The 14,168-nt window shown below is 43.1% G+C and overlaps 1 protein-coding gene across 1 annotated transcript; it reads left to right on the top strand.

Annotated features, from left to right (window-relative positions):
• Nucleotides 1–6,673: 6,673 nt before the first annotated feature.
• On the top strand, nucleotides 6,674–7,417 carry LOC130111642 (gonadotropin subunit beta-1-like). Its single transcript, XM_056278886.1, has 2 exons — nucleotides 6,674–6,859; nucleotides 7,214–7,417. Exons 1-2 carry the CDS (start codon nucleotides 6,701–6,703, stop codon nucleotides 7,415–7,417), a joined length of 363 nt encoding a protein of 120 aa, XP_056134861.1. The 5' UTR covers nucleotides 6,674–6,700.
• Nucleotides 7,418–14,168: the final 6,751 nt, after the last annotated feature.

Below are 14,168 nucleotides of genomic sequence, written 5' to 3'. Positions count from 1 at the left end.
GAGCGAGCATATCAACTAATACATCCGTCCTCTGACGCACCCGGGGGGTGTGGGTGGGGGGGTGACACTTTGGCTGCGTCTCGACATTTGTCTCCCCCTTCAATTCAACAGGATCCGTCACCACTTGAACCCTGTTTTAACTGCAAAGAAAAGAGAAAAAGAAAAAGACAAAATAGATGCACCGCTGCACCGAGTCCGGCACTGGCGGCAACAGCAAAGCAGGTGTGCAGTGTGCAGCCTGTAGGTATCAAACAGCTCCGCCCAGCCGCCCAAAAAACATGCGAGGATCGCTAAAAGTTTATCCTCCCGATGTGAAATAGCCTCCCGGTTGAGGGTGAGCATCGCACATCTGGCCGCCGCCACCCGCTACCTACCGCTGTATCGCTCCCGTCGTGCGTGATGAGGAGCCCTGGCGAGACCAAGCCGAGCACGTTACCGCAGCGCAAGGCGGTGCTCGATCATCCCCCAGTGGACGCGCGCCGCGCTGCAGCCTCGCACACTCCTCCCGAGCAAAGCGTGCAAGTGTTGTCGCCTCTGCCCTTCACGATGTACAACTTCGATTCGATCGTCCCCCATGTCGCTATATACCACCCCCACCCCACCCACCTCCTTACTGGAGGAGGAAGGGTATATGGGCGCATCCGTCCGTAGTGCCCTCTGGACAACTGTTCACCTGAGCTCGGGAGACTGTAGGGACTTGTACAAACGTGCATCTGCCGCTGGTCTGGGAGGGGTACAACCCCGAGGCTTTTCAGTCACCGTTTCGTTCCCTCCTCCTTTTTGTCGTGAAAGGAAGAGCTTACGAGTCGTTAACAAGTTCCATAGATAACTCTACCCTTCCTGTTGTGTGTCTATGTGGGTGCATGCGCGCGCGTGTATTTGTTGGTTCGTTCTAATCATGTATACAGGAATCACCACGAGCCAAAACATAAACACGGCCAGCCTTTACCCAGCAACATCTGACGTTCAGTGGTTCGACCTGTTTGTACTGCTGATTTTAAGGCTTGGACATTTTATGGAGCATTTGATTTGTTGGTTACGCGCGCGCGCGTGCATATGGGGCACTAAGTCTGAAATGTGAAACTTCTTGAACCACAATAATCATCATTTTCATCCATCCATTCTCTTAACCGCCTATCCTGCTCTCAGGGTCGCGGGGATGTCGGAGCCTATTCCAGCAGTCCTTGTTTAATATTATCAAGACCACTGGCCTGGCTGCTTGGGACACAGAAATCAGAAGACATCAGGGCCAGCCCAGGCCTTTTTGGGGGGCTCCAAGTAGAATTTGATTTGCCCCCTCCTCCCCCCTGTGTCCCAGTGCCATGTGACTGCATGTGACTGGCCCTAAGTGGCTGCTTGGGTGGACTGTACGCCACGGACCGGTCCTGCTTGTCATTATCTATGTCCCACTTGATTGAAGTGATCTGATAAGAAAATGGGAAGTCGAGCATTCTGGGGATCTGAAAGGTTGTGAGGTCAAATATACTTGTGAAGTAATCACGCAAAGCAAACATTAGTGATTTTATAGCTCCAAATCAGACTTCTCTCTCTCTCTCTCTCACACACACACACACACACACACACACACACACACACACACACACACACACACACACACACACACACACACACACACACACACACACACACACTACCGCCATCTCCTCCCACCCCTCCGAGCATTTTATGTACATAGCGAGCGAGCGACTGTCAGCAGCAGGGGGAGTTGCGAGGTCAGTAATAATAAGGGGTGATAGAGTGGACAAGGGAGCGAGGCTGTGCTGGCAGTAGTCACCGAAGTTTAGGTGCAGGGCGGTGAATATACACTGCTGCGTCTTTACGCAAGTGTCTGTAACACTGACGAATGTCTCGTTGCAATGTCTCAGTTGAGTTGCTGCACATTTTTGTGGTGCTTATGCTTGCAGGTTTGCATGTAGGTCATAATATGTTCCAATCATCATCTATGACAAGCTGAGACAAGAATTAAAAATAAAGTTTGTTTTTTTATAACTCGCTGTATTGATTCTTCTCATGGCCTGGCAATGTGATTCTAAGCCCTCCAAATGACGTATTAGGTACAGCTAGGGGATCTGGGCTGATCTCACTTCTCATTTTAAAAGTTCCCATGCTTTTTCAGACAGACAGACAGACTGACAGAAATGTAGATAGATAGATAGATAGATAGATAGATAGATAGATAGATAGATAGATAGATAGATAGATAGATAGATAGATAGATAGATAGATAGATAGATAGACAGACAGACAGACAGACAGACAGACAGACAGACAGAAATATAGACAGACAGAGATAAATAGATGGGTGGCTAGATAGACAGAGCCAGATAGATAGATAGATAGATAGATAGATAGATAGATAGATAGATAGATAGATAGATAGATAGATAGATAGATAGATAGATAGATAGATAGATAGATAGATAGATAGATAGATAGATAGATAGATAGATAGTGCTGTTTTATTAAGACCCATAGTCATTTTAAGGAGCACTTGGTTGCTATGAGATGTGTTTAGATGAGAAATTAATTTTTTTTAATTGATTTTTTTTTGGAGGGGTGGGATTGGTTGGAGGTGAGGATTGCTCAGGGTCTCGTGTGACGGCACACCTACACCAAATGCACTTAACATAACATGCATTCTTAGCTATGATATAATCAATATTTCAACTGTCACCACTATTACTATTACTATATTATGAAGTAATTAATATTTCATCTATTACTACAATTATTTCTCCTATATCATTTCTGCTATTTATGAGACTTGTTGGTAGCACTGAGAGTTATTTGCTGATTTTTGATCCTCCTCTGAGTTGTTTTGGATTAAAGTAATGAGTACATGTAATGTAAGTGTACAGTGGTGAGTGTTTGGTGTGAGGACTAAGCCACCAACAGGAGCTCAGGATCTATGACGAGCCAATGCAGAAGGGAGTGACTGAAGTGTGACTGAGTGGGCCTGACTTTCTTAATGGCGTATAGTAGATTCTCTAGGGGCAGTATTAATGGTGTGCTGATAAAAGATAGGAAATACTTCAACACAACTGTCCACCAAAGCTAAAAGTTAGTGACCCGAGGCTCTAATTTGTGCTGTCTCCGAGATGCACTAGCCCGAGCTGTTTTATTTGTGGGTTCACATAAAGCGTTTTGGAGCTCTTACACCTAGAGGAGCTCTGTTTCGTAGTAGGAGGAAGATTTATGAACCAGAAACCCCCCCCCCCCCATCCTTCACATCCAATTGGTTCTCAGTAGATACCACAGATAAGCAGCCAGTACAAAGCATTCCCTTTTGTTTTGGCTCACTGGTATGGTCTGAATCACCAAACAATGCATGGAAACATATATTTTTGCTCAGAATCTCAAGATAGCAATCCTAAATCTTCACTCACCATCGCTTCTAAAGTCCAGCTCGCCCTTCAGGTGTAGAATAAATTAGATGTTTTTTATTACTCAAACAGGTGCAACCGCTTATTTCGCTTTTCAATGAAACACTTCATGGGTCAATTCTCATTGCGGATGGTTTCACCTGAGGAGGAACTGCCGGCCGTTAGGCACGTTTCTTAGAAAATGACTAATGACGTATTCTTCTTTAAGTAGAAGATTAATCAGTGAAACATGCCGTTCATTAAGGGCAAAATAAGAGCCAAGGATGATGTATTTCAGCGGCAAGCTCCATTAAGAAAGTAAATCGTTAACAGGCCGAGGATGAGACACCATAAAAATCTGTGCAGGTTTGCACGGCAGGTGTGTCAGTCAAGCAGGATGCCAGGAGATAGGTGTCCCTGGCAGCTGCAAGGGCAGACAGAGGCAGCAGTCGAGTGAACCATGGCTTTTTATCCCCCCCCCCCCCCAAGTGCTTGCATTGTAATGTCACTGCAGAACGTGCAGCTTATGGTGCAGTGCTAACTTTAGTGTATGCAGCAAGGTGAAGCTCATTTGCAATTCAAAGACGTTACACATTTAAGTATTCTTTCTCCCTTTGCTTGTTTGTTTTAATTGTTCCTGTCTGTAAAAACACATCCGCAGAGGAGTTATATGATGTAGGTTGGATTTTTAGATCGTATGGAGACAGGTTCATTAGAGGTGCCATGCTATTAACAAAGCAGATGTTACTTTTATGATACTGAAATTGCATGTTTCAGTAATGTCTTGATGCATGCTCAACAATCCAGGTAAGAGAATCAAAGAAGGTTCAATCAGTTCATCTGGATACAATGTTTATGACAGACCACGTTTCATCACTTAGATGAGTGATGAAACGTATCTGTCAATAAACGTTGTATCCAGATGACCTGGTTCAACCTTCTTTGGTTGTGTTCCAGTAATGTGGGAGAGAAAAGAGTTGTTACTCTGTTGATAATGATGCGAGGAAAAATTCCACCCAATCTCATCTAACGTTTTGAACCAAAGCTTGCAAAAGCCCATTCTGTAAACATACTTCTACCCGTTCTCCATTGGATGTATATCTAACAGGTAGAGAGAGCAGTGTTGGCTCGGCAGAAAGTGGTGAAAATACAACAACAACAAAAATCTCTCGAGTCACACTCGAGTCAAAGAGACCAACCACGTTTCAAGACAACGCCAATAGAGAGAAAGATGAAGAACGTTTTAAGTGAGCAGTAATTGGTTATGCTGTTTAGTTTGGTCGTTTCACAGATGCTACACGTAAGGATGTGGGTTAGCAAACCTGTGCACTCAACAAATAGATACATAGAAAAATGAACCAAGGAACCTGGTCGTGACACGCAGGTCAAAACCCACACACGAGCTTATATATATCCATAGTGTGTGATGGAGGTACTTGTTTGAAGCTACTAATGATATAAAGGCTTTGAGGCCTGCAGCTGCACCATCGTCAGCTTCGTGCACGGAGGTGAAATATGAGTTTTCCATCTTCCCGTGGGAGTAGATAGATTTTGTCTGGTGTCCCTAAGACTCTCGCTCATATTTTCTAATCCAGGTGTTTGAAAGATATGGATCTGCTCATCTTTGCGTGTGGGAGGAGAGACCTTGAGTCACGGGCTTTCCCCTATCTGTTTGGGAAAGAGGAGAGTACTGTGTGCACGGTGCATCCAAACAGGTAGAAAAACAACAGCACCGCATCGAGGCCAGAGAGATTAAGAGATTTGTGAGCCGACCTATTTAAGTTACCGTGAGGCTGGTCGTTTCAGTGTGTCAACCATCTTAGATACTTTGAGAGTAACAGAAGAGCACTTGCAGGTGAAATCCAAAGCTACAGAGCTCTACAGGTGTGTTGTCTGATGTTACTGTCTACGAATACGCTTATCTTTAAATTACGGGGAAAACATTTTCTGCTCTGCAATTTTGATGGTCTTGATAACATACAGACATTTTATGAGTGATATCTAAAGTTATGAAATTGATTTGAACTGAGTTTAACAGACTGTCTAGTTACCCCTCAAGGGCAACAGATGATAGATGGCATATTGAAATTGTCAGTCAGACAAAGAAGATAGTGAATTGTAGTGATATGGAAGTATTTCTTGTATTGTGGTATTTTGCTGTGGCTAATCAGCCGTGTATATTTGTGTAGGAACCCTGGGCATAAAAGTGCAAAGCCTCAAATTGTATAACACATACTTCAGAACTTGTTAAACTAGATGCAGCCATTCTTAAATGTGTGTGAGATTCCTATATTACCTATTCTGGCAACTTTACAGACATGAGATGGAGAAACTGGAATTTTTAATTGCTGCACTTTTTTTTAATGAGGTAGACTTCAGAAAAACTGGGGTGATTTTGATCTTTCAAAGACCGGCTTTGATGGAAAGAGGCACTGGAATTGTGTGAATTATTTTTTTCCTTCCTCCTTCACTTTATCTGTCATCACATTAAATCTTACTGTCAATGGGTTTTGCCTCCACAGTCTTCAGATATCTTCTAACGTGTGGCTAACACGATACGAAATTTAACACTCGCGTTGAGTTAGGATACAAAACAGTTTACCTAAGAGATGTTCAGATTGCGTAACGATTTAATCCGAGCGATTGTCAGAGATTGAATTTTATCATTTTCACCTGCATTTCACTAGACTAACAAGTAGCGAGTTGTTTTAGTCCCTGCGGATAATCTATGCTACATGCAAAATCTGTGTGTGCATAGTCCCATCAGTGACACTGAACACATTCGGTTTGTGGATGGAATCCAAAGAACCAATGAGGTTCATATTACTGAAAGGAGATTAAGGTTGAGGTATGTTAGACTTCGCTGTGCTGGGATTTCAAAGTGTGTGTTTTTGGATTTGCTCGAGTCAGTAACCCTATTCTATTGAAAATCTGTAGTCAAATACATTTTCTGTATTCATTATGACACCCTCAGATGATGGGATTTATTGACTACCAATCAAAATGAGGTCCCACGTTAATGAGAATCACAGTCAGTATTTCTTGGAATAGAAGTATCTCGGGTATTTTGGAAATCAAGGGAGCATTATAATCAAACTGAGGGTGCCTCCTTATAGATCCCACCATCAACCCACAGGCTGTTATCAATATGTTTAATCATAAACAGTACCAGAGAATGCCTGTTGATAAGTGTTTTTTTTTTCTTCATATTAAATTGGTAACCGCCTTAATTTGCTGTGGCTCCGTCACTCAGGTACAATCTGATGTGTGGGTTGATCTACTCTTGTGGTAGGCTTGTGTATTGCACTCAGCTGAAGATGCAGCTGGTTGTCGTGGCAGCAATGCTGGCACTGGTGGGGGCGAGGCAGGGCTGCAGCTTCGGCTGTCATCCAACTGACATCAGCATCGTTGTGGAGAGCTGTGGCAAAAACAAGACCATCACCACCACCGCATGTGCAGGCCAGTGCTTCCAAGAGGTAATGGACAGTGGAGGTAGCCATGTGGCTGTGGGCGTATTCTCTGGATCCTTTAAATCCACTACCCACTGTATTTTTGCTTGAGAAATTAGTGAGACGTGGGCAGGCCTTCACATTTGTTCTGTGTAAGCCAATATGCTTGAATTAGTGTTGCACAACTCTATTCGTTAACCGTGACATAAATGTTAAGTGCTTATGGGTAACATTAATAATGTTGGTATTCAGAAATGGTATTATTGACTGTATTTTGGTTTGGTGAATTTTCCTTTGGCTTAGGGTGTGTTGCAAACAATGCCAGAGTAATGTAAACCAGACTTCTAAACACATAATCTTATCTGCTTGTGTTAATGGCAGGACCCTGTCTACCTACGCCAAGATGACTGGCCCAGACAAGCCATCTGCAATGGGGAATGGTCGTATGAGGTGACACAAATCGAAGACTGCCCAGTAGGTGTCACCTACCCTGTAGCCAGAAACTGCATGTGCACCACATGTGAAACAACGAACACTTACTGTGAGCATTTTCACAGCGACGACCCAAGTTGCCTGCCCTACTAAAAAACCCCATTAACCTCTTCATCTAACCTAAAGCTAGCACCTTCTTGTCAGTAACATATTTTGTATTGAAATAAATGGTTATTGGAAATCAGTTTTGTTTTATTTTTTCTTGACATGAATAATTTGAGTAACCCTTCTTGTGACACTTGTTCCTTTATTACTTGATAAAGTCAATCAAGTTGTGTGAAAACAGCTTAAGTTTTGCACAACAGCATTACCATCTTGAAATCAAGAAGCACTGACTCGGGGCGTCCGGGTAGCGTAGCGGTCTAATCCGTTGCCTACCAACACGGGGATCTTCGGTCGAATCCCTGTGTTACCTCCAGCTTGGTCAGGTGTCCCTACAGACACAATTGGCCGTGCCTATAGGTGGGAAGCTGGATGTGGGTATATGTCCTGGTTGCTGCACTAGTGTCTCCTCTGGTCGGTCGGGGCGCCTGTTCGGGGGGGGGGGGGGGGATAGCGTGATCTTTCCACGCGCTACGTCCCTCTGGCAAAACTCCTCACTGTTAGGTGAGAAGAAGCGGCTGGCGAGTCCACATGTATCGGAGGAGGCATGTGGTAGTCTGCAGCCAGCCCTGCGCGGATTAGCAGAGGGGGTGGAGCGGAAGAGTGAGGTAATTGGCCACAAACAATTGGGGGGGGCATTGCCTCACTTCACAAACTGTTGTCTTATTAGTAATAGTTGTACATTTCGAAATGCTTGAACTAATTTGTAAGCACAGTGGAAAAGCCATTGCACAAGGAAATGTCTGCATACTGTACACAGGTAGGTGAACAACGGTAGGATCTCTGACTGAAGGCCGAAGGATTAAATGTTCCACCAACAGTTGACCTTTTGGTCAGCTTTCCTGAGCAAGTCAACTGATCCCCACAATTCAATAACCATGTGATTAAAAATCTCCATCTTGAGAATGTGAGGTTCCCCAGCCAGGCCATAAAAAATAAAGCCAATCTCCTCACTGCGTGGGAGCTAGCACTAAAAAGACAGGGTCTTTATCCAAATATCCCTCTGCAATATATGATCCTAAATTTGCAGTAGCTTTTTCACATACATACATATATATATATACACACACACACTGAACAAACATATAAACGCAACACTTTTGTTTTCACTCCAATTTTTCATGAGCTGAAATCAAAGATCTAAGACTTTTTCTATGTACACAAAAGGCCCATTTCTCTCATATTTTGTTCAAATCTGTGTTAACGAGCATTTCTCCTTTGTCGAGATAATTCATCCACCTGACAGGTGGCATATCAAGATGCTGCTTAGACAGCATGATTATTGTACAGGTGTGCCTTAGGCTGGTCACAATAAAAGGCCACTCTAAAATGTGTAGTTTTATCTTGAAAAGAGACATTTATTAGGCACTGAACTATGGATTTCACAGATATACTCATGCAGTGCAACACATCTCCTTCGCATAGAGTTGATCAGGTTGTTGATTGTGGCCTGTGGAATGTTGTTCCACTCCTCTTCAATGGCTGTCTGAAGTTGCTGGCTATTGACAGGAACTGGAACATGCTGTCGTATACACCGATCCAGAGCATCCCAAACATGCTCAATGGGTCACCTGTCCGGTGAGTATGCAGGCCATGCAAGAACTGGGATGTTTTCAGCTTCCAGGAATTGTGTACAGATCCTTGCAACATGGGGCCATGCATGATCATACTGCAATATGAGGTGGTGGATGAATGGCACAACAATGGGCCTCAGGTTCTCGTCACGGTATCTCTGTGCATTCAAAATGCCATCAATAAAATGCACATGTGTTCGTTGTCCGTAGCATATACCTGCCCATACCATAACCCCACTGCCAGCATGGGCCACTCTATTCACAACGTGACATCAGCAAACCGCTCACCCACATGACGCCATACACGCTGCCTGCCATCTGCCCGGTATAGTGAAAACCGGGTTTCATCTATGAAGAGAACCCTTCTCCAAAGTGCCAGACGCCATCGAAGGCGAGCATTTGCCCACTCAAGTCGGTTACGACGAAGAACTGCAGTCAGGACAGTTTGTGCAGAAATTCTTTGGTTATGCAAACCAATTGTTGCATCAGCGGTCTGGGTGGCTGGTCTCAGACGATCTTGCAGGTGAAGCTGCTGGATGTGGAGGTCCTGGGCTGGCGTAATTACACATGGTCTGCGGTTATGAGGCCAGCTGGGTGTACTGCCAAGTTCTCGGAAACGACTTTGGAGACGGCTTATGGTAGAGAAATGAACATTAAATTCACGGGCAACAGCTCTGGTGGACATTCCTGCAGTCAGCATTCCAACTGCATGCTCCCTCAAAACTTGCGACATCTGTGGCACTGTGCTGTGTGATAAAACTGCACATTTTAGAGTGGCCTTTTATTGTGACCAGCCTAAGGCACACCTGTGCAATAATCATACTGTCTAAGCAGCATCTTGATATGCCACACCTGTCAGGTGGATGGATCATCTCAGCAAACAAGAAATGCTCACTAACACAGATTTAAACAAATTTGTGAACAAAATTTGAGAGAAATAGGCCTTTTGTGTACATAGAAAAAGTCTTAGATCTTTGATTTCAACTCGTGAAAAATTGGAGGAAAACAAGTGTTGCGTTTATATTTTTGTTCAGTGTGTGTGTGTGTGTGTATGTTTTTATATATATATATATATATATATATATATATATATATATATATATATATATATATATATATATTGTGAATTAAAATGATTCAGTGGTCAATTTTCAAACATAAATCATTACACCCAATGTCATATTGTTACACTGTTCTCTGGGTTTAATTAACGTACTGAAATATTGTAGGAAGAAGTACAGGAAAAAAATCCTGCAAAAAAAGTACAAGTATGAATGTAAATTTAATTCCCATTGTAATCCTGCCGTAACTCTGTTTTCTAAAATCGTATAGTACCTCTAAGCAGACACAATCTGAAATTGTCTGTTTTTCCTGCTCAACAAATGTGTGCGATGTAAATGGTGATAAAACATGTTGAGAAGTGCCTTGTACATCATGTAGCCTCTAGTTGCAGAAACTGGAGACAGACCACATACATTGCTTCTGCTTGACTTACTTGACTTACGGATTTAATTTCTATGAACTTTAAACCAAAATGGAGTGTTTACTGCTCTGATACAAACGTCAAATATGTAGTAAACCTCAAGAATGTGAAATATGTATCAATGCACTCTTTTGGTCAGCAAAACATCATTGTTGTTATCCTGAGGCCTTTGACTGCTGTTGTGACAGAGGTAATGGGTATTTTTGCAGAGAAACATGAGGAATAGAGTGGTCCGCTAGACTAACACCCAGTGAAAATGCTATTTGAAACCAGTTCGAAATGAGCATACAAGTAGGTAGTCTTTCTGCTGATGCCAGTCAGATTATCAGATTAACATGTTAGTATTCTGCAGATGTACAGACTTGCCTGAGGCACCTGCTAATGGCCAGGGAGATACATTAATATCACGTCGATAACAAGCACCTAAAATTCCCACATGGGAAAACAACGAGTAAACCACATGTATGCCTTACCCTCAAACACATGGCTCCTGCTCCACATTAGGGTACTAACACAGTCTATACATATTCTTCTTTTCAAAGGCCTCTTAAATAGCCTCTTAAAATCCTGAAATACCAAGTGTCCAGTAGTTCAAAGGATCTCCTTACATATACAGACAGGTGTCAAAGGAAAAACCTGAATGCTGAATGCTACAGTGAGGGGGTCTGGGGGCTCAGTTATGTTTGCGTCCCCTTGTCCCCTTAGAGAGAAGGGTCACTGCAAATCAATACAAAGTTATACTGAGTGATCACCTTTATCCTATGATGAAACATTTCTATCCTGATGGGAGTGGTCTCTTCCAGGATGACAATGCCCCCATCCACAGGGCATGAGGGGTCACTGAATGGTTTGATGAGGATGAAAATGATGTAAATCATATGCAATGGCTTTCGCAGTCACCAGATCTCACCCCACTGAACACCTATGGGAGATTTTGGACCAACGTTTTAGACAGTGCTCTCCACCATCATCATCAAAACACTAAATGAGGAAATATCTTTTGGAAAAATGGTGCTCCATCTTTCAGTAGAGTTCAGAGACTTGTAGAATCTATGACAAGGAACACTGAAGCTGTTCTTTGGGCTTGTGATGGTCCAACAACTTACTAAGACAGTGGTTGGTTTTTCCTTTGTCACCCATATACACTGATCAGCCAAAAGATTAAAACCACCTGCCTAATATTGTGTAGGTCACTCTCGGGCCACCAAAACAGCTCTGACCCATCAAAGCATGGACTCCACAAGACCTCTGAAGGTGTCCTCTGGTTTCTGGCACCAAGACGTTAGCAGCAAATACTTAAAGTCCTGTAAGTTGCAAGGTGGAGTCGCCATGGATTGGACTTGTTTTTCTAGCACATCACACAGATGCTCGATCAGAATGAGATCTGGGTAGTTTGGAGGCTAAGGCAACACCTTGAACTCTTTTTCATGTTCCTCAAACCATTCCTGACCAATTTTTGCAGGGTGGCAGGGCACATTATCCTGCTGAAGGAGACCACTGCCATCAGGGAATACCATTGCCATGAAGGGGTGTACCTGCTCTACAACGATGTTTAGGTAGGTCATATGTGTCAAGGTAACATCCACATGAATGCCAGGACCCAAGGTTTCCCAGCAGAACATTGCCCAGAACATCACACTGCCTCCGCCGGCTTGTCATCTTCCCACAGTACATCCTGGTGCCATCTCTTCAAGTAAATGATGCACATATGCCCGGTTATCCACATGACGTACAAGAAAACGGGATTCATCAGACCAGGCCACCTTCTTCCTCTGCTTCATGGTCTAATTCTGACACTCATGTGCCCATTGTAGGCACTTTCAACAGTGGACAGGGGTCATCATGGGCACTCTGACCTATCTGTGGCTACGCAGCCCCATACACAGCAAGTTGTGATGCACTGTGTTCTGACACCTGTCTTATCATAGCCAGCACTAACTTTTTCAGCAATTTAAGCTACAGTAGTTCTTTTGTGGGATCAGACCAGACAGGCTAGTCTTCCCTTCACACATGCAGCAATGAGCCTTGGGCACCCATGACCCTGTTGCCAGTTAATCGGTTGTCCTTCCTTGGTCCCCTTTTGATAGGTACTGACCACTGCATACCGGGAACACCCCACAAGACCTGCCGTTTTGGAGATGCTCTGACCCAGTCGTCTAGCCATCTCAATTTGGCGCTTGTCAAAGTCATCAATCCAGATCCTTACGCTTGCCCATTTTTCCTGCTTCCAACACATCAACCAAGACTTTACTGTTCATTTGCTGCCTAATATATCCCACCCCTTGACAGGTGCCATTGTAACGAGATAATCAATGTTATTCACCTACCTGTCAGTGGTTTTAATGTTTTAGCTGATCGGTATACACACACACACGCCAGCTAATTGTAAATATGTGTCTCTTGATGATGATTGCTGCTTTTAAATCAGCAGGTCTGGGGTGGCAATAGCTCAGGAGGTAGAGCAGGTCTTTTGGTAACTGGAGGGTTGCTCATTTGATTCTCGACTCTTCCCAGCAAAAGTGTCAAGATGTCCCTCGGGAAGATATCTAACCCGCAACTACTCCAAATGAGCTGGCTGTTACCTTGCGTTGTTCACACCGCCATCAGTGTATGCGTGGGTAAATATGTGAGGCATTAATTGTAGAGTACTTTGGGTAAAAAAGGTGCAATACAAATGTAATCCATTTACCATCTAAACCACACCCAACCGACCAATATTTAGATATGAAAGGCAATAAACATCATATTATGCTACAGCTGCTCTTGGCCACAATAGTAAAGACTCTGTAGGAAAGGATCTTAAATACTGCAAAAACCCTCTGGTAACTAGTTGATTTCTTCTTTTAAAGACATTAATGATGACATTTCTGGTTGTTTCCCCACGAAATGCCACATCTTTATGGCTGAGGGAAAGAAAGGGAGAGCCGCAAAACAACAAATACATTTTATTACAGCGCCTGTAATTTACAGAAGATGAGCTATTTAACTCAAGAGTGATATGGGAGGAAAAGAAGCCAATAATAAACTATTCCGAGTACCCATTTTTGTGGCAAAAAAGAAAAAAAATGTGGTGTGATTCTCTAAATACAGCAGTTAAATGACTCAACAAAATATTTTATCGAATCAAAATAAAAAATTTGTGTAATCTTCAAGTGTCTTGATGACTGGCAATTTTAAAACTGTTACATCTGTCCATCCTGGAAGAGGGATACCTCCTTTGATGATCTTCCTGAATGTTCTACCATTTTTTTCCAGACGAGGTTCTAAGGATGGGGGGAGTCGGACATTGCACAGAATGTAATTGTGATTAATAAAGCCCTCTTATACTTATTTGTGATTTAGAGCCATCCAAATAAATGTGACTTGGACTGGAGTAATAATCAAAGTACTCTAATTGTGTTTTGAGGGGGCAAGGGTTACACTGCCATACCAGGTTTTACCATCTAATGAAGCTCCTGGAGGTATGGGCTTGGATCCTCCTCATTTGCTTTGTAAGGCATTACCAGAGTAGACTAAATGAGGCAGTTGAGTTATGCAGGAAATTTTTTGGAAGTTGAGGCCATTCAAGAGGCTTCATATTCTTGCTAACTTTGTCAGCAAAACAAAAACAAAAACAAAAGTATGTTTCTGTAAACAATATAATTCATTTCCCTTACAATGAAAACATTTGATGCCAATAAAGACA

Source organism: Lampris incognitus, chromosome 4, assembly GCF_029633865.1.
Source record: "Lampris incognitus isolate fLamInc1 chromosome 4, fLamInc1.hap2, whole genome shotgun sequence".
Taxonomy (NCBI): domain Eukaryota; kingdom Metazoa; phylum Chordata; class Actinopteri; order Lampriformes; family Lampridae; genus Lampris; species Lampris incognitus.
The sequence above is the reverse complement of the archived record's forward strand: the minus strand, read 5'-3'. Positions and strand labels throughout refer to the sequence as shown.